Source organism: Jaculus jaculus, chromosome 13, assembly GCF_020740685.1.
Source record: "Jaculus jaculus isolate mJacJac1 chromosome 13, mJacJac1.mat.Y.cur, whole genome shotgun sequence".
NCBI classification, from domain to species: domain Eukaryota; kingdom Metazoa; phylum Chordata; class Mammalia; order Rodentia; family Dipodidae; genus Jaculus; species Jaculus jaculus.
The window spans coordinates 44612828-44633680 of record NC_059114.1 but is presented as its reverse complement, the minus strand read 5'-3'; the positions used below and the strand labels follow the sequence as shown (position 1 = coordinate 44633680).

Sequence of the window (20853 nt, the reverse complement as noted above, 5' to 3'; positions counted from 1 at the left end):
CGATTTTAAGCTATATTACAATTACAATGCCACAGTAACAAAAACAGCATGGTATTGGCACAAATACAGACACGTAGATCAATGTAAAAGAATAGAGGACCAAGATGTTACTCCAGTCATCTGATTTCTGACAAAAATGCCAAAAATATTAGCTGGAGAAAAGACAGCCTCTTCAACTAGTGATGCTGGGAATACTGGATATCTATATGTAGAAAGATGAAAATAGATCCTTGTTTTACTCCATGAACAAGAATCAAATCCAAGTGGATCATAGACCTTAATATCAGACCTAAAACTCTGAACTTGCTAGAGGAAAAGGTAGAGAAACCCTTCAACATATTAGTATATGTAATGACTTTCTGAATATAACTCTGATTGCTCAGGAAATAAAACCACTAATCAACCACTGGGATCTCATGAAATTTCAAAGCTTTTGTACAGCAAAGGACACTGTGAATAGAGCAAAGAGACAACCAACAGAATGGGAGAAAATCTTTGCCAGCTACACACCTGACAGAGAATTAATATCCAGAATACATGAAGAACTCAAAAAACAAAACAATAAGAAATCAAACAACCCAATTAAAATATGGGCTATGGAACTAAATAGAGTTCTCACTGGCAGAAATACAGATGGCATATAAACATGTGAAAAACTCTTCTACATCCTTAAACCTTGGGGAAATGCAAATTAAAACTACTTTGAGATTTCATCTCTCTCCTGTCAGAATGGCTACCATCAAGAAGGTGTGGTGATGCATGCCTTTAATCCCAGCACTCAGGAGGCAGAGGTAGGAGGATCACCATGAGTTCAAGGCCACCCTGAGACTAGAGTTAATTCTAGGTCAGCCTGGACAAGAGTGAGACCCTACCTTGAAAAACCAGAAAGAAAGAAAGAAAGAAAGAAAGAAAGAAAGAAAGAAAGAAAGAAAGAAAGAAAGAGAGAGAGAGAGAGAGAGAGAGAGAGAGGGAGGGAGGGAGGGAGGGAGGGAGGGAGGGAGGGAGGGAGGGAGGGAGGGAGGGAGGAAGGAAAGAAAAGAAAAGAAAAGAAAAGAAAAGAAAAGAAAAGAAAAGAAAAGAAAAGAAAAGAAAAGAAAACAAGTGGCAGTAAATGTTGGCAAGGATGAAGAAAAAGGGGAACCCTTCTACACCTTTGGTGGGAATGCAATCTGGTTCAGCCATTGTGGAAATCAGTGTGGAGGTTCTTGAGGCAGCTAAAAATAGATTTACCATATGATCCAGCTATAGCACTCGTAGGCATATATCCTAATGACTCCTCTCACTACCTTAGAGATACTTGCACAACCATGTTTGTTGCTGCTCTATGTACAATAGCTAAGAAATGGAACCAACCTAGATGTCCCTCCACAGATGAATGGATAATAAAGATGTGGTACATTTACACAATGGAGTTCTATTTAGCAGTAAAGAAAAATAAAATTTGCAGGGAAATGGATGGATCTGGAAAGGATTATACTAAGTGAGGTAGCCTAGGCCCAGAAAGGTAAATGTCACATGTTCTCTCTCATATGTGGATCCTAGCTACAAATGTCTAGACTTGTGTGTGATCTGGAACCAAAAATCGGTAGCAGAGGCCAGTAAGTTAGAAAAAGGGCTATAAGGGAGGGAGGACAGGGAAGGTCTTAAGGGGATGGTATTGTATATATGTAAGTAGAACAGATTATAGGGAGGGGAAAGGCCTAAGTGAGGTCAGGGGAAGAGATTGTGTAAAAGAAGTGCAGGGAGGAGGGTCAATCAAAATTCAAGATATTCTGAATAAGACATATGAAAACTTACTTTTTTTGAATAATGGCATATCCAGAAGCCATAGATTGTTACTATCAAATTTTCAGTGCCAGGGATGGGATACCTTCCAGTGAGTTGTTGGCCAGGGAGGTCCCTGTTTCCTCCAAAACATTACAGGCTATTTCCCTTGGTTTCCCTTGAGAGAGAGATGGTAAGACCCTATTGCTGTAGACTTCACATGCCTGAGTGGCAAAGTCACTGAGAAATCAAGCTGGTGCTGAGTAGAAAACCTTTTCCCGGTAGACCAGCCAACTGAAAGCTAGAAAAAGCTGTACTGTATTCAGCCTTATGGGAGACAGAAGTCATCAGTGGTGAAAACAGTGGACACTGGAAGCCTCAAGTTTGGCCAGAGAGGCCAAATGAATGACTGAACGAGTGCAATAGTGACATGTTTGCACTGGGGGAAATCAACTGCTCTCTAATTGGATTGAAGGCCCACTCTATGGGAGGGAATACATGCCTGCTACTGAAAAATGAATCAAAAGCCTACAGCAGGAGAGCTCATGAGCCTTAGGGGTATAAAGCCTGCTCTTGTCTGGATAAATGCATATATTATTCTCACCAAATTGCCCTGAAAGCATTATACTTAATGTTCATATTCATATATTAATGCTACCCTCACTTCTGGTTAGAGAATTTTCTCTTTCAGATGGCAATGACCACTGAGATGACCCAAAAGGTAAGATAGTGTTGAGAAGAAGGGACTGAGGAGTGCCCAGCACTGAGACACCTCTATCCCACCCTCTAAGGCTCAGGGTCTCTTTCAGAAGAGGTCTCTTTCAGAAGCAGAAAGAATGTAAGAGCTAAAGGAAGAGTACCACTCCTTACATGCAACTGTCTGGACAGAAATTGGCCTCAATATCCATGATCTTGCAGTGCCTAGCAATACCTCCACAAGACCCTCATAATAGGAGAAAGAGATGATGACATCAAATCAAAAGAGAGACTAATGGAGAGAGGGAGGGGATATGACGGATACCAGAGTTATTAAGGGGAAAGTCGGGGAGAGGAGGGAAATATCATGGTTTGTTGTCTGTAAGTATAGAAGTTGTCAATAATATAGATAGATAGATATAGATATAGATACACAGTTATCACAAGTTCAAAGCCAGCCTGGGCAACCTAGAGAAACCATGTCTAAATAAATAAATAGGCAAAATAAGAAAAAAATGGCTGGAGAGTTGGCTTAGTGGTTAAGACGTTTGCCTGTAAAGTCAAAGGACCTCAGTTTGATCCCCCAGGACCCACATAAGCCAAATGCACAAGGGGGCATATGCATCTGGAGTTTGTTTGCAGGGGCTGGAGGCCCTGGTGTGCCCATTCTCTCTCTCCCTCTCTCTCTCAAATAAATAAATAATAATAAATAAGAAAACATCTCTGAGATGAATTAAAATGTAAATACAACATAGCAAAAGTTGTGTTGAGTAGAAAATTGTACCTTAAAGTACCTATATTTTCTTATTTAGTTTTTTGAGACAGGATCTCTATCTCAGTGTGACATGAAACTCACTTTGTATCCCAGGCTGTCCTCAAACTCCTGGTGATCCTGGTGATCCACCTATCTCAGCTTCTGGAGGGCTGGGATTAAAGGCACATGCCACCACTCCCAGCTTGGAATACCCATATTTTAAAAAGATAGAAAACAGTACCCCAAACTTCCCCTTTAAGAATCTTGAAGAAGTGGCTGGAGAGATTGCTTAGTGGTTAATCACTTGCCTGTGAAGCCTAAACAATCCAGTTCGAGGCTCAATCCCCCAGGACCCATGTAAGCCAGATGTGCAGGGTGGCACATACATCTGGAGTTAGTTTGCAGTGGCTGAAGGCCCTGGGGTGCCCATTGTCTGTCTGTCTATCTCTCTCTCTCTCTCCTTCTTTCTCTCTCTGTCACTATCAAATAAATAAGAATAAATAAAAAAATTAAAAAAGAATCTTGAAGAAAAGAAGAGCATATTAAATTAAGGTTGTTGAACATTTTTTGAAATATTTATTGCCCATTTTTAATTCTTCTTTTCAGAACAGTCTATTGAAATCAAATCATTTGCCCATTCATTAACTGTATGATTTTTTGTGTTTTTAATTTTTTGTGTTCTTTGTACATTCTAGATAATAATTACATCATTTGTAGAGCTGGCAAAGATTGTCTTTCATTCTTTAGGCTGCATCCTCATTCCATTGATTGCATCCTTGGCTATGGAGAAGCTTTTTAATTTCATGGAGTCTCATTTGTCAGTCAGTTCTTGACATTCTTTCCTGTGTTATTAAGGTCCTTCTCAGAAGGTTTTATCTATGCCCATATCTTTAAGTTTTGCCTTGTGTTTTCCTCTAACAGTTTCAGAGTTTCAGTTCTTATATTCAGATTTGATCTATTCTGAATTAATTTTGCAGGGTAAAAGGTATGGGTCTGGTTTTATTATTATACATCTTGATATCTAATTTTTCCAAGCACTATTTGTTGAGAAGGCTATTGGTTTTCCATTGTATATTCTTGGTTCATTTGTCAAAACTTAGGTTGTTGTGCCTGTGCATGTTAATTTCAGGGTACTCTAGTAAATCCCACTGGTCATTTTTATTGGTTTGTGCCAGAACCATAACTCTTAGATTTTTTCCCCCATTTTTATTATTGGGATTTTGTCAAGGATTGCACTTAATCTATATGTCACATTTAGTATTATAGAGATTTTCACAATATTAATTTTGCCAGTCCATGAGCATGTGAGATTTCTGCTTTAAGATATTATTTCACTTCCATCAGAAAAGAAATTGTGAAAAAAATATATATAACAAATACTGGTAGGGAATTAGAGAAAGAAGTACCCTCATATACTAATGGTGGGAATGTTAGACTGAGAATCCACTATGGAAATCAATGTGGGAGATTCTAACAAAAAAATAAAAATAGAGCTACCACTATAGATCCAGCTACACCACTCCTGGGTATACACCAAAAACAATCTAAGTAAGCAGCCACAGAGATCCTTGGATATGCATGCCTCTTTCTGCATTATTCATAATAACCAAATACATAACCATCATAGGTGTCCAATATAAACAGAAAATAAGATGTGCTCTCTCTCTATATATATACAACAGCATTTTTTTCAGTTATAAAGAATAAAACTATGTCACTTAAAGGAAAATGGATGAAACTAGAGATCATTGTGTCAAACAAAATAAGCCAGACTTGGAAAAATAAATATCACATGTTTATCCTAATATGAAGAAACATATATACATATTATGTAAATATTAATATATATTATATAAATATTATATATATATATATAATATTTTTAAAGATATTTATATAAGTGGCTGGGGAGATGGTTCAATGGTTAAAGGCGCTTACTTGCAAAGCTTGATGCTCTGATTTCAATTCCCCAGTACCCACGTTAAGTGAATGGCTATTCATTTGTAGCATCTAGACTCCCTCACATGCCATCGCACATGTGAATATGCAAAAAGAAAGAAAGAAAGAAAATAAGGAAGAAAGAAAAGTTAGGCATTTCCTCCAACATTTAAGGCTATAGGTAATCCATAGTGTTCATGACTATTCAAGTTCATGCTACGTAATGGCATTGGCTTATTAGTTACCTAACTTAAAGTATCACCACCATTGTGCAAATCCTATACACTTTTAAAACAGCTATCATTTGAAAACTTCGGAAAGGTTCTTTGATTTGAAATTTGTTAATTCCTTAATCAAGACGCAGGGTGGCGCTGCAGGCTAAGACTGAATACCAGTAAAGCACCACAAACACTCCTGTTCTTTTGTGCTGCCAGACACAAAGGAGAAAACAAAACGTGCAAAAAGCTTAGCAAACAATGCGGAATTATGAACGGGTTAACAGCGATATATGAAATTTAATACTAAGGTACTTCATGGTGATTCCTCCAAACTGCTTTGTGATTCATGAAAGAATTGCATGCCAGGTACAAAATGGAGAAGCTGAAGAGAATTCATCCTAAAAGGCAAGTACTGGTTTTTATTACAACAATATTCTTGTCTCGGGTTCTTGCGAAACCTATTCATTACTCTATACTGGAGGAAATGGAGAGTGGCTCATTAGTAGCCCATCTGACCAAGGACTTGGGTTTGGAAACTGGGGAACTGGCCAGTCGGTCTGTAAGGGTGGTGTCTGACAGTGACAAGCAGCCATTGCTGCTGGATGCTCAGACAGGAGATTTGCTTCTGAAGGAGAAGCTAGACCGGGAAGAGCTGTGTGGCCCCATTGAACGCTGTGTACTGCATTTCCAGGTGTCCCTTGAAAAGCCAGTAGAATTTATTCAAGGAGAATTATTGATTCAGGACATAAATGACCACTCTCCAGAATTCTCCGATAGGGAAATGGTCTTGAAAATACTGGAGAGCAGCCAGCCCAACACTCGATTTCCTTTGAAATTAGCACAGGATTTGGATATGGGCAGAAATGGGCTTCAAAAATACATGGTTAGCCCCAATTCTCATTTTCATGTCCTCACCCAAAATAACAGTGAGGGTAAGAAATACCCTGATCTGGTACAGGACAAAGTGCTGGATAGAGAGGAGCAGACTGAACTCAGCTTAACCCTTGTGGCTGTGGATGGAGGGGACCCACCTAGGTCTGGTACAGTTATGGTTCGAATCCTTATCCTGGATGTCAATGACAATGCTCCAGAGTTTGTGCACAGCCCATATGAGACACAGGTCCTGGAGAACACCACAGTGGGTTCCCTAGTCCTCAGAGTCTTGGCTAGGGATGCAGATGCTGGACACTATGGCAATGTTTCCTATAGCTTGTTCCAAGCATCAGATGAAATTCAGCAAACGTTCTCAATAAATGAAGTCACTGGAGAAATCAGACTGAAGAAGAAATTGGATTTTGAAAAAATTAAATCTTACCACTTGGAAATCGAGGCCACTGATGGAGGAGGTCTATCTGGGAAAGGCACTGTAGAGATAGAGGTGGTGGATGAGAACGACAACACCCCAGAACTGATCGTGTCCTCACTGACCAGCTCTGTCCCAGAAAATGCCCCTGAAACTGTGGTTGCTATATTTCGAATTCGTGACAGAGATTCTGGAGATAATGGAAAGATGGATTGCTCAATTCAGAACGATCTCCCCTTCCTTTTAAAGCCTACATTCAAGAACTTTTACAGCTTAGTGACAGAGGGACCACTGGACAGAGAGATTAGAGACGAGTACAACATCACCATCACCGTCTCAGACATGGGCACACCCAGGCTGAAAACGGAGCACAACATAACAGTGCAGGTGTCCGACGTGAACGACAACGCCCCAGCCTTCAGCCAAACCTCCTACACCCTGTTGGTCCCAGAGAACAACAGCCCTGGCCTGCACATAGGCACAGTGAGCGCCACAGACACAGACTCAGGCACCAATGCCCAGATCACCTACTCGCTGCTGCCGCCCCAGGAAGGCGACCAAGACCCGCAGCTGGCCCTCGCCTCGCTGCTGTCCATCCACGCGGACAGCGGGCAGCTGTTCGCCCTGCGCGCGCTGGACTACGAGGCGCTGCGGGCCTTCGAGTTCCGCGTGGGCGCCGCCGACCGAGGCTCGCCCGCGCTCAGCAGCCAGGCGCTGGTGCGCGTGCTGGTGCTGGACGCCAACGACCACGCGCCCTTCGTGCTCTACCCGCCGCACAACGCGTCGACGCCCTGCACCGAGCTGCTGCCCAGGGCGGCCGAGCCCGGCTACCTGCTCACCAAGGTGGTGGCGGTGGACGGCGACTCGGGCCGCAACGCCTGGCTGTCCTTCCAGCTGCTGCAGGCCAGCGAGCCCGGGCTGTTCAGCGTGTGGGCGCACAATGGCGAGGTGCGCACCGCCAGGCTGCTGAGCGAGCGCGACGCGCCCAGGCACAGGCTGCTCGTGCTGGTCCAGGACAATGGCGAGCCGCCGCTGTCCGCCAGCGTCACGCTGCACGTGCTGCTGGTGGACGGCTTCTCGCAGCCCTACCTGCCCGTGGCCGAGGGCGCGCGCGACCAGGCGCCGCCCGACGCGCTCACTGTCTACCTGGTCATCGCCCTGGCGTCCGTGTCTTCGCTCTTCCTCTTCTCTGTGCTCGTGTTGGTGGCGGTCAGGCTGTGCAGGAGGAGCGGGGCGTCCTCGCTGGGCGGCTGCTCTCTGCCTGAGGGCCACTTTCCTGGACACCTGGTGGACGTCAGCGGGGCGGGGACGCTGTCCCACAGCTACCAGTATGAGGTGTGTCTGACTGGAGGGTCGGGGACTGGTGAGTTCAAGTTTTTCCATCCCACCGTCCCCAACTTGCTGGTTCAAGACATTGGGAGAGATGTCAAGGAAAATTCCAAGGGCAGAAATAGCTTTGCATTCAACTAAGCCTTGTTTATTTCATTGATTGCTCAAATTTGTGAACTGCTTACTGCAAAGTGTCTTTTAAAGAAATGGCATTGTTATTTTATTACTACTCCTTCCTATATTGCCCCACATAGCTCTAAAGTTCTTTCCTTTTGATTTGTAGTTAACTGTACATAGAACTTTCTAGTAGTACTGGTTATGGCGTGAACGTATATATTTTCCATTCATACTCGAGTATGTCTTCGTGATTATTGCCCTTGTAGCATCTTATTCGAGTATTGTAAAAATTTTTAGCTTAATGAAATTCTTAAATTAATTGCCTTCTTAAAATTTTCAGTACCCTTAAGAAAATTTTAAATCCTAAGTTTTTGTGGTACCTGTCTTTGCTATGTAACTTTATCCCTTCTAGACTAAATAGTTATAATTTCTTCATGTGGTCTTGGCCTTTCTGGGTGGCTCCACTTTCAGGTTGAGCATCCTTAAAGCGTGAGCATAAAACTCAATATAGCTGTTTCTCCTAATTGTATGCAAACACGCACTTCATGTAAACATTAATCAAAGCTGTACCACTTCTGGTCATGAGCATTGTATATGCTACTGATTCTTTAATTTATGATCTTTTGTGACATAAATGCTTGGTTAAATGTTTAAAATACCCATTTCATAACAATTAAAGACAAAATATCACATAATTTTTCATTCCTTCCATTAAACTAAAGTATTAAGTCACTGGTTTGATGTGACCCTTTTTTATCAAACAATAATCTCTGAATCTGAACTTCTTCCAAATTAGTTCAGGACTCTAAGTCCTTCATGTTGCTTGTTCTTCTTATGACATGGATAGAAGTCCAGTATAGTACCAATGTGTGTATCTTCTGTCTTTGGGCAGCTTTCCCCACTTTTCAAAATAGAAACTTTTTTCCTGAATTTTGTGTCACAGCTATTTATTTCACTTTATCTTACTTGGTAACTACAGAGTTAGGTTGTTTTTTTTTCTCCAAGAAAACCAATGGTTTTTTGATGTTTAATTATCCTGCTTTGTTTTTAATGTAGACTTTATTTATTTTGAATTATCTTGGTTTTGTAATTAAACCAAAGTGGTATTTGTGTGAAGTAAGCACCATTTTCACTGATAATATGTCAGATACACAATAGAGCAGTTAGTTAAATTATATTTTTTATGCTGTGTTGAACTTGCCTAGTGATTTGCTTGTATGGCTTCTAACAAGTTATATTTATAAAGCTTCATGTATAAAATGTCTCGAACTTTTGGTGGAAATGAGCAACTAAAAGAGCTTTTTCCATAATGTAGCACTATTTTTAAATTCCTTAGTATTATTTCATTGAAGTTTTAGTATTTTCCATTTTTCTCCCTAGTGATATAATAAAAAGGAAAAATAACGATAGTTTACTTTATTCTTAAAACACGGTTTTTTGTCTTTATTCAACTTTAAAAAGATTCCAGAATGATAAACCTGAGAGCAGAATTAAACATAAACTTATACAACATAATTATGGCAATCCACTTTAATTATTTCTCCATTGTTATCATTTTTAAATGAAATAGATTTTATATATTATGATGAAAGTTAAGTCTAGTTTTAGCTTTCATATTTATCCATCATGAAACCTCAAGGTCACTTCTTTAATGTAGTCATAAACATCCATTTTATTTAATCACCCAAATGGGGCTGGCCAAATGAACAGCAAGAAGCTCCCTCATCTCTCTCTGCATACATAAAGTGTGGATTATTCCTGACTGGATAGTGGCAACCAGAGTGTAAAGTAGATCAGCACCTTGAAATGTAGTAACTATAATTTAGTAGTATAAATTGTCCAAGTAGCTTTGATAACATTTGTACCCAATGAACACAGGCTAGTTCTATTGTTGGAGAAGAACAATGAGAATGGAAGCCAAATATCTCGATATTGACAAATATTCCCATGCTTTTTAAAGTGCACATACATCTCTTATAATTCCTTTGCTATTGTGTTTATACTCTAGTAAGTCTAAAAATACATATTGTTCTAAGGGAGAAATTCTGCTGAAGTAAATATCATTTTAATATCCCCTTTTTTACGTTTTTTACAATAAAAAGTTATAAGAGAGCTCAAGAGAGGCCTTAGTCATTAAGGTATTTGCCTGTGAAGTCTAAGGACCCAGGTTCTATTCCCCAGGATGCATGTAAGCCTGATGCACAAGGTGGCTCATGTGTCTTGACTTCATTTGCAATAGGTGAAGACCCTGGAGTGCCCATTCTCTCTTTCTCTTTCTCCCTCACTCTCTTTCTGCTTCTTTCTCTCTGTCAAATGAATGAATATATAGGTAAAAATATTTTTTAAAGTTACAATCCATTTTTAAAGTGTGAGCATAGGGCTGGAGAGATGGCTTAGCGGTTAAACGCTTGCCTGTGAAGCCTAAGGACCCCAGTTCGAGGCTTGGTTCCCCAGGTCCCACGTTAGCCAGATGCACAAGGGGGAGCACGCGTCTGGAGTTCATTTGCAGTGGCTGGAAGCCCTGGCGCGCCCATTCTCTCTCTCTCCCTCTATCTGTCTTTCTCTCTGTCTGTCACTCTCAAATAAATAAATAAAAATTGAACAAAAAATATTTAAAGTGTGAGCATAAAGCAGATTATTTTGTAGCAGAAATCAATCATAAATCCATGCTGAAAGTCATAGGTTATCACCTTAAAGCAACAGAAAGCACGTTATATGATTGACTAGGCTAGGATTTCTGAGACAAAACATCATGGACAGAAGGTGACTGCTATAGTCAGTTAACCTCAGAAACTTGCTAATCTGAGAACAAACTGCCAGCTCCTGATAGAGACAGAGAAATTAAGTTAACTATGATAACTAAAGAATTTAAGATCAGGGATAGTTATCCTTTCATGATACACTTGTCAACTGAAAATCAAGTTAAGTAGAGAAAATTTAAAAGTCAAGTTTTTCTTGCTATACAAAGATGAGAGATTGGGACCTGCCAAGGGAAAGGACTGTGGAGAATGCACCAAGTTTTCAAGTGTAAAATCTATAGGCTTGAGTGCTTATTAGGACTGTAAAGAAACTTGACTAAGTATTTTTTGGATTAGGGTGATTTGTGTAGATAAAGTTCTATCAAGCTCAGAGCAAAAGGTGAACTCCTCCTGCAGAAAGATAACACCATTCTCAACCTGGACAGCTGTTACATATATATTTAGCATGCAATAGAAAACTGCAGGATACACATGCACAAAAGTAGATGGTATGTATCAAACCAAGAACAAAAACATATGACCTAGAAGATCCCAAAATAAGAATGAATGGACAAAATTATTAAAATAAGTGTGTGACTGATGTTTTAAAATAGGTAACAATGGAGAAAATGTGGGAAGAGTAAGTTTTACTAGAGAATTAAAATTTATTATTTATTTGTGGGAGAGGGAGAGAGAGAGAGAGAGAAAATTGGTGCACCAGGCCTCTAGCTACTACAAATGAACTCCAGAAACATGGACCACCATGTGGATCTGGATTATGTGGGTTCTGGGCAGTCAAACCTGGTTCCTTAGGCTTTGCAGGCAAGTGCCTTAACCATTAAGTCATCTCTCCAGCCCCAAGAATTAAAATTTCAAATGTAAATTCTGTAAGTTTAAAAATATAATATCTGAAATAGAACTAAATGTGTTAATGCCATAAACATAAAGGAACACAGAGTAATCAGAGGCAAGACAAGTTCATACAAAATATCTAAATAGAAACAAGACAAAACATAAAGTATAGAAAAGAATATTAGTGACATTTAGGATATAATAAAGGCATAAAAGGTGTATATGATTGTAATCCTAGAAAGATAGGAGGGAACAAGAAAGGGTTAAGCAATATTTGAAGAGATAATGATAAACAATTTCTATATTAACTATTGGGATGATTAGTGCAACCCAATCAGGAGAAGTAAAAAAAAACAAAGTCCACCTGGCCAAATCACAGAAAAATTGCTCAGGATCAAGTCAAATAGAGAAAAAGCATAAAAAATTTAAGCAACCACATGAACATGCTATATTACTCTTACAAGAACTTCAATAAAATAAAGAACTTATTTTCAACAAATTATCACCAGACAGGATTCTACTGCCAGCAAACGTATCCTGAAAAACAGCTTTCAAAGAAAGCTGTTCACAGTCATACATGCACTGAAAGAAATAATTTTAATGGAATTCATTAGGCAGAAAGAAAACAATGTAAGGGGATTACAGAATTGTGTCAATAAGTAACAGGAAAGGTAAATATAAACGAATCATGATTAGATATTGATTATACAAGACAAGACTAGTAGTTTCTTAAAATTCTAAAAACAACAGTGTATAAGGCAAATATGCAGAGGTAAAGAGTTCTATATTTCTAAGCTTTATCATGGAAGTAGTAAAATTAATAATTTTTACTAGTTCTTTATAAATCCATGCTAAAAATATTTGAATAATATCTAAAATAATAATGGGAAACATTGTTAGAGAAAGATATGTTTGAATAAGCAAAATGAAGAAGAAAACTTAAAGGATAAATTTTCAAAACTATGCTGTAGTTTAAGATAGGAAGTATCTACTGTCACATTCATTGTAGGCATATTAATTAAGACACTTAAAGTTTATCAGACTTGATTTCAAAGATACTGTGCTATCCGATATGCACAAGAGAGAGAAAGGAAGTAACACAAAAAGATTAAAAGCTTTAAAATGGGATGAAATGTATAAGACAAATTCCATACAAAATAAAGCTACTACAGCTATATTCACTCATTTATATGACAAAGGAGACATTAAGGAAAATACATTCTAGCAATAAAAAGAGATACTTTGTAATAATAAAGAGGAAAATATATGAAAAATTATGAGCAGTAGACATAATTTATGGAGGCAACCTGTTGCACTCTAGCAATTTCTGCCTGATACTGAAAAATCTAGTCAAAAGCCTGTGGCTGAGGAAATCATAGGCCCTAGGAGGAAAGCTACAATTGTTGTATATGTTGTGTCCACAAAATTCCCCTCTAAACATGCATATATATATATATATATGCATGTATGTATGTATGTATGTGTGTGTATGTTATTCAGTTTTTAGAAATCTATTCCTATGATTTGGTTAATCATTCAGATTATTTGCATCTTAATGGATTACAAATTCTGTGGTGTGTTTCTGTGTGTGGTTTTTTGAGGTAGAATCTCAATGTAGCCCCAAATTCCCAGCAATTCTTCTACCTCTGCCTCGTGAATGCTATGATTTCAGGTGTGAGGTAACACGCTGAGCTCTAAACAATATATTTTAAAATTCAAGTACTCACATTGGTGTTGGTCAATATGTAGAAAGAACGTAATCATATATACTTGCATAAAATCTGTGATACATGTTCAGCTGTATTTTTACTAATGTCAAGAAAAAAACATCAGCCAGGTATAGAGGTGCATGCCTTTAATCTCAGCATTCAAGAGGAAGAGGTAGGAAGACTGCCATGAGTATGAAGCTACCCTAAGGCTACAGAGTGAATTCCATGTCATCTTGGGCTAGAGGAAGTCTTTGGTGGTTTAATTCAGGTGTCTCCCATAAACTTAGGTGCTCTGAATGCTAGGTCCCCAACTGATGGATATTTGGGAATTAATGCCTCCTGGAGGGAGTGTATTGTTGGGGATGGGCTTATGGCTATAATAGCCAGTTTCCCCATGCCAGTGTTGGGCGCACCCTCCTGTTGCTATGGTCCACCTTATGTTGGTCAGGGGGTGATGTCCACCCTCTGCTCATGTCACTGTTTTCCCTGCCATTGTGGAGCTTCCCCTCAAGCCTGTAAACCAAAATAAATCTCTTTTTCCCAGAAACTGCCCTTAGTTGGGTGATTTCTACCAGCAATGCGAACTGGACTGCAACAGTAAAGTGGTACTGAGGAGTGGGATTACTGCTAGACACCTGACTGTGTGGCTTTGGCCTTTTGGAGCTGATTTTCAAGAGGAATGTGGAAGGAGTTGAAACCTTGGCCTAAGAGATGCCTTGCACTGCTGTAAATACAGCTTGATGGACTTTTCTGGTCAGACATGAAAGACCTGAATGCAGTAAGAACTATGGACTGTGAGGTTTGGCTTATGTGGGTGAGAAAGAGCCTGGACTGGGCTAGCAGTTTGTGTGAGAGGCTTGCTCTTATGACCATGTCCTGAGAAGTTGTGCAGGGTTGCTTTGCATAGAAATGAACTGGTGTGAGCAGAGGTATATGGCAAAGAAAGAAAAATCTTTGGGTGAACTGTTCCCCATTCAGATGCAACTGAGAGATTACAACCTTTGAGACTGGGCTAACTGACCTGTGCTGGGGCAACAAGAAGAATGTAGACTCTTTTGAAGGGGCCTCAGTGCTCAAGGAGTGTCCTGTTCTTCAAAGTCTGCTTTATTCCCCCCTGGATTAACAAATTGGCAGGCTACATGTTATTGTGGAGTATAAGAAATGCTGGGAAGAGGGTCATTGAGTTTGCAACACAGTCTTGTGTTTTGGAAATGGCCATGGGCAGTGTGAAGTGGGTTTGCTGGTTACCTGCATAGAGACCCTATGGGGCCATGAGGATGAACATGGCTTGCAATGGAGACCCAGTGGAGATTCCGGGACCATGAGATGGCTGCCAAGGAGAGCTGCCGGCCCTGATGAAGTTGCCCAGGACTGTGAGTAGCCTAGTTGAAGGGGCGCAATTGGAATGCCACAGACTTGTTGCTGGTTAGAATTATTGGACTTGGAGATTTGTCACTGGCTAGAGTTGTTGAACTTGAAGCTACAGAGTTTGATGCTTGCCCTGGTTGTTTTAAATCTTGTATTGCTTGAATGTTTCTTTGCTATGCCCAATGCCATCTTTTGCAGTGTGAATATTTATTCTGTGCCATTATGAGGGTTTTTTTTTTTTTGAGGCTATTCTTTGGTATTATGGCTCAGTTAAAAGATCTTGAACTATGGGGATGTGTGAACATCATTGGAATTGATAAAAACTCTGGGACTTTTAAAGTTAGATGAATGCATTGCATTTTACATCATGTATGGTTATCAGTTTATGGGGGCCAGGGGCAGAATGTGGTGGTTTGATTCAGGTGCCCCCCATAAACTTAGGTGTTCTGAATGCTAGGTCCCCATCTGATGGATATTTGGGAATTAATACCTCCTGGAGGGAGTGTATTGTTGGGGTGGGCTTATGGCTATAATAGCCAGTTTCCCCATGCCAGTGTTGGGCGCACCCTCCTGTTGCTATGGTACACCTTATGTTGGCCAGGGGTGATGTCCACCCTCTGCTCATGTCATTGTTTTCCCTGCCATTGTGGAGCTTCTCTTCAAGCTTGTAAACCAAAATAAAACTCTTTTTCCTAGAAGCTGCTCTTAGTTGGGTGATTTTTACCAGCAATGTGAACCGGACTGCAGCAAAGTCCTACCTCAAAAAAAAAAAAAAAGGAAAGAAAGAAAAGGGAAAAAAATCAAAATTGAAGTGGAAATTGTTGGAAAAGAAAGGGAAATAGAGAATGAGAAAAAGAGGATGTGAGAAGGGCATTATGATAAAAATACATTATATATGTATAAAGATTGTCAATTAATATGATAAACTGAAAAAAGCAGCTGCCTTTCCTGAATAAAACAAAATTCATTCCTGTCCACATCAACATGGGAAAGCTCATCGAAATAATTAATCAGGGGCTGGAGAGATGGCTTAGTGGTTAAGGTGCTTGCCTGCAAAGCCAAAGGATCCCAGTTCGGTTCTTCGTGATTTACGTAAGCCAGATACACAAGGGGGCACATGCATCTGGAGTTCGTGTGCAGTGGTGGAGGACCTGGCGCACCCATTCTCTCTCTGCCTCTTTCTCCTTCTCAAACAAATAAATAATAAAATATTTTTAAGATAATCAGTACTTATAGCAAAATATGAACCAAGCCTTCTTCCTTCTGGGGAAAAGAGTGAATAGGCACAGGGATCATGTTCATGGCCAAGTCCAAGGTGTACAAGAGTGAGAAGGATGAAGGTGGTTTCCTTACATGGTGTACACTTCCCAGGAGAAATTCAGGATAAAATTGTTTGTGTAAGACTAGAACAATGTCTAATGTAAAAACCCTTACCAAAAAAAGAGCCAATACCAGTTGAAGTTGATCAGTTCATCCAGCCACAGATTGTCAAAGTAGTAGGTGTCCATCTAGAGGTGTTAGGAAGTTGTCTTTTTTCAAGCCAGAAAATCCAAGCATCAAATGGACACATTCAGCTTTGGAAACTGTATTATTTAATTTGATGTCCCTTGTTTATATAATTTAGAAGATTAAAACCAAAAATATTTTGAATAATTAAAAAGTTAGAATACTTCTTATGTGTAGAGATGGATTAATAATCAGTCAATAGAAGGAGGGAATATTTTGGGTTCAAGCAGATTTTGTTTCTTTATCTAGGTGTTGCTAAAAGGAATGTATTAATTTTGAGTCTTTATTAAGGTGTAAAATTAAGATTGGTGCCTTTTTCTGGATGCATATTTCAAAATGAAAATAATTTTGTTAAAATTTAAAATGTTGGGCTGGAGAGATGGCTTAGCGGTTAAGTGCTGGCCTGTGAAGCCTAAGGACCCCGGTTCGAGGCTCGGTTCCCCAGGTCCCACGTTAGCCAGATGCACAAGGGGGCGCACGCGTCTGGAGTTCGTTTGCAGAGGCTGGAAGCCCTGGCGCGCCCATTCTCTCTCTCCCTCTTATCTGTCTTTCTGTGTCTGTCACTCTCAAATAAATAAATAAAATTATTTAAAAAAAATTTTAAATGTTGTGATTATTCATTGTCATTAATTTATTAGATACAATCAAAATATAAGGTCATGGTGCTTGATAGATGGCTCAGCTGTTAAAAATGTTTGCTGACAACCTAGGTTCAAGTCCTCAGTATCCACATGAAGCCAGATGCACAAACTGGCACATTCATCAGGTGTTTGTTTTCAGTGCTAAAAGGCCCTGGGTGACCCACTTCTCTCTCTCTCTCCTTGCAAATACACACAGAAAAATATTTTAAATATATAAGATCATAAAGGGGTTTGGTCATATAGGAAAAAAGTATTTTATTAAGATTACTGTGCTAGATTTGTTGATTAAAAAGTTTCTCTCCACTAGAAATTAACTAAGAAAAATATATTTAGAATGGCCAATACATAAGAACTGAAAGTAAGACTAGAATGCTACAGTAACTTAAAAGGATATTGATACAGCAGGGCTAGAATTTTGAAAGGCAAAATGCAATAGTAAAATCCTGCCGCATGGTGGCGCTGCAGGTTAAGAATGTGAATACCCAGGATATACAGACACCAGGATGCTATTAAGCTGGTATTCATAATGCTGAATTCTCCTTGAGAGGAGTCATTTAGAAAAGATCTAGGGAATAGATCTCCAACAAAGGCATCTCCTTAAGAGTTAATTCAAGTTTATTCAACCAAACCATCTGAGTGATTGTAAACGACTTAAAGAAACTGCACCTTCTTGAACCTGTCTGAACGATGGAGACAGCGCTACCAAAAACGCCATGGAAAAGGCAAGTTCTTTTTCTTGCTGTTCTGTTGCTTGTGTGGGAGGTTGGCTGTGAGGCAATTCGGTATTCCCTGCCAGAAGAAACAGAAAGTGGCTACTTGTTGGCCAACCTGGCAAAAGATCTGGGGCTGAGGGTGGGGGAACTGGCCACTCGAGGTGCGCGAATGCATTTCAAAGGAAACAAACAGCTCTTGCAGCTCGATGTAAAGACCGGAGATTTGCTGGTTTATGAAAAACTAGACCGCGAGGTGCTGTGCGGGGGGACAGATCCCTGTATATTGCATTTCCAACTGTTACTAGAAAACCCCGTGCATATTTTTCAAACTGATCTGCAACTCACAGATATCAACGACCATTCCCCAGAGTTCCCAGACAGGGAAATGCTCCTGAGAATCCCAGAGAGCGCCCAGCCAGGGACTGTGTTTCCACTGAAAGCAGCTCAGGACTTTGACATAGGTCGCAACACCATACAGAACTACACCATCAGCCCCAACGCCAATTTTCATGTAGTTACACGCCACCGCGGAGGTGAGAGGAGATATCCAGAGCTGGTTCTGGACAAGGCACTGGACAGGGAGGAGCAGCCTGAGCTCAGATTAACCCTCACTGCGCTGGATGGCGGGGATCCGCCCAGAAGTGGGACCACCACAGTACACATTGAAGTCTTGGACATTAATGACAATACACCCCAGTTTGCTCAATCGCTCTATGAGGTACAGGTTCCTGAGGACAGCCCACTCAATTCCTTAGTTGTCACTGTCTCTGCTAGGGACTCAGATGCTGGGAGTTACGGGAGGGTGGTCTACTCTGTTTTCCAAGGGAACGAGGGGTCTCAACCCCTTGCAATAGACCAAACGACAGGAGAAATTCATCTGAGAGAAGCTTTAGATTTCGAGGAAAATCGACTTTATAACATAGAAATTGCAGCCACAGATGGTGGGGGCCTATCAGGAAGATGCATGATCGTTGTCGAGGTGGTGGACGTGAATGACAATGCCCCAGAACTGACCATGTCCACTCTCAGAAGCTCCATCCCAGAAAGCTCCCCAGAGATGGTGGTTGCTGTTTTCAGTGTTTTTGATCCAGACTCCGGAGACAATGGCAGGATGGTGTGCTCAATTCAGAGCGATCTCCCCTTCCTCTTAAAGCCCACGTTCAAGAACTTTTACACATTAGTGACAGAGGGACCACTGGACAGAGAGAGCAGAGACGAGTACATCATCACCATCACCGTCTCAGACATGGGCACACCCAGGCTGAAAACGGAGCACAACATAACAGTGCAGGTGTCCGACGTGAACGACAACGCCCCAGCCTTCAGCCAAACCTCCTACACCCTGTTGGTCCCAGAGAACAACAGTCCCGGCCTGCACATAGGCACAGTGAGCGCCACAGACACAGACTCAGGCACCAATGCCCAGATCACCTACTCGCTGCTGCCGCCCCAGGAAGGCGACCAAGACCCGCAGCTGGCCCTCGCCTCGCTGCTGTCCATCCACGCGGACAGCGGGCAGCTGTTCGCCCTGCGCGCGCTGGACTACGAGGCGCTGCGGGCCTTCGAGTTCCGCGTGGGCGCCGCCGACCGAGGCTCGCCCGCGCTCAGCAGCCAGGCGCTGGTGCGCGTGCTGGTGCTGGACGCCAACGACCACGCGCCCTTCGTGCTCTACCCGCCGCACAACGCGTCGACGCCCTGCACCGAGCTGCTGCCCAGGGCGGCCGAGCCCGGCTACCTGCTCACCAAGGTGGTGGCGGTGGACGGCGACTCGGGCCGCAACGCCTGGCTGTCCTTCCAGCTGCTGCAGGCCAGCGAGCCCGGGCTGTTCAGCGTGTGGGCGCACAATGGCGAGGTGCGCACCGCCAGGCTGCTGAGCGAGCGCGATGCGCCCAGGCACAGGCTGCTCGTGCTGGTCCAGGACAATGGCGAGCCGCCGCTGTCGGCCAGCGTCACGCTGCACGTGCTGCTGGTGGACGGCTTCTCGCAGCCCTACCTGCCCGTGGCCGAGGGCGCGCGCGACCCGGCGCCGCCCGACGCGCTCACTGTCTACCTGGTCATCGCCCTGGCGTCCGTGTCTTCGCTCTTCCTCTTCTCTTTGCTCGCGTTGGTGGCGGTCAGGCTGTGCAGGAGGAGCGGGGCGTCCTCGCTGGCTGGCTGCTCTCTGCCTGAGGGCCACTTTCCTGGACACCTGGTGGACGTCAGCGGGGCGGGGACGCTGTCCCACAGCTACCAGTATGAGGTGTGTCTGACTGGAGGCTCAGAAACCAGTGAGTTCAAGTTCTTGAAGCCCATTATTCCCAACTTTCTCGTTCAGAGTTCAAAGAAAGCGAATGATGCAAGCCCCAGTTTCAGGAATAGTTTAGAATTCAGGTAAATATTGACATTGAACTACTGAATCTTTTCTTAGCTTGTGGTGGACGTCAGCCGGGCGGGGACGCTGTCCCACACCTACCAGTATGAGGTGTGTCTGACTGGAGACTGGGACTGGTGAGTTCAAGTTCCTCAAATCCATAGTCCCTAACCTCTTTGTTCCAGATTCTGGGAGAGAAGTTAAGGACAATTTCAACTGTAGGAATGGCATTGCATTCAGTTGATTGTTTTAAGTAGTTAAAGATTTTTAAAAAATTGTGGAGTTCCTACTACAATGCTATGCTTTTATGAAACTGTATTGTTCTCTAAGTTTTTTTTCTCTAGTGCAACACATGTGTGCTCCTAATCACACTAAAGGGTTTTCTTTTTGTTGAAGTTATGTAGAGTGGGATTTTAGTTATACCTTTTGTTGCATGATTTCTCTACATTTGACTGTATCTTGGTGAACACTACCATAACCTGTATTATCTCAATTAGCATAAACACTGTTTTAATGAATTTATTTAATGATCTCCTGAATCATTTCCTTTTTTTTTTCTTTTGTACATTTGACACTCTGTATGTTTGTGGTACCTGACTTTCATGTAACTTAACCTTTCAAGGGAAGATTGTTTAAAATTCCTTATGCAACCTTTATCTTTCTGGATGATTATAGCACCAGCTTAAGCCTCCTGAATAGGCAAGAGTGTAAACCCTAGCATAATTGTTTCTCCTAAATTCTGTATAAACTTGCATGTGTTAAAATACTAATATACAAATTTTCAACACTGTGCTTTGAGCATCATATATGCTAGTGATTTTTATTTTTGTTGCTAGTGCTCCATCAATACCAAGGAT

At 41.5% G+C, this 20853-nt stretch overlaps 2 protein-coding genes across 2 annotated transcripts; both read left to right on the top strand.

Annotated features, from left to right (window-relative positions):
* The first annotated feature begins 5550 nt into the window (after positions 1-5550).
* LOC123454239 (protocadherin beta-4-like) lies at positions 5551-9429 on the top strand. The gene has a single exon (XM_045133054.1). The coding sequence runs from the start codon at positions 5717-5719 to the stop codon at positions 8141-8143; it is 2427 nt and encodes an 808-aa protein (XP_044988989.1). The 5' UTR covers positions 5551-5716; the 3' UTR covers positions 8144-9429.
* Positions 9430-17446: 8017 nt separating this feature from the next.
* LOC101597136 (protocadherin beta-5) lies at positions 17447-20845 on the top strand. Its single transcript, XM_045132955.1, has 2 exons — positions 17447-19961; positions 20182-20845. Exons 1-2 carry the CDS (start codon positions 17621-17623, stop codon positions 20238-20240), a joined length of 2400 nt encoding a protein of 799 aa, XP_044988890.1. The 5' UTR covers positions 17447-17620; the 3' UTR covers positions 20241-20845.
* The last annotated feature ends 8 nt before the right edge of the window (positions 20846-20853 follow it).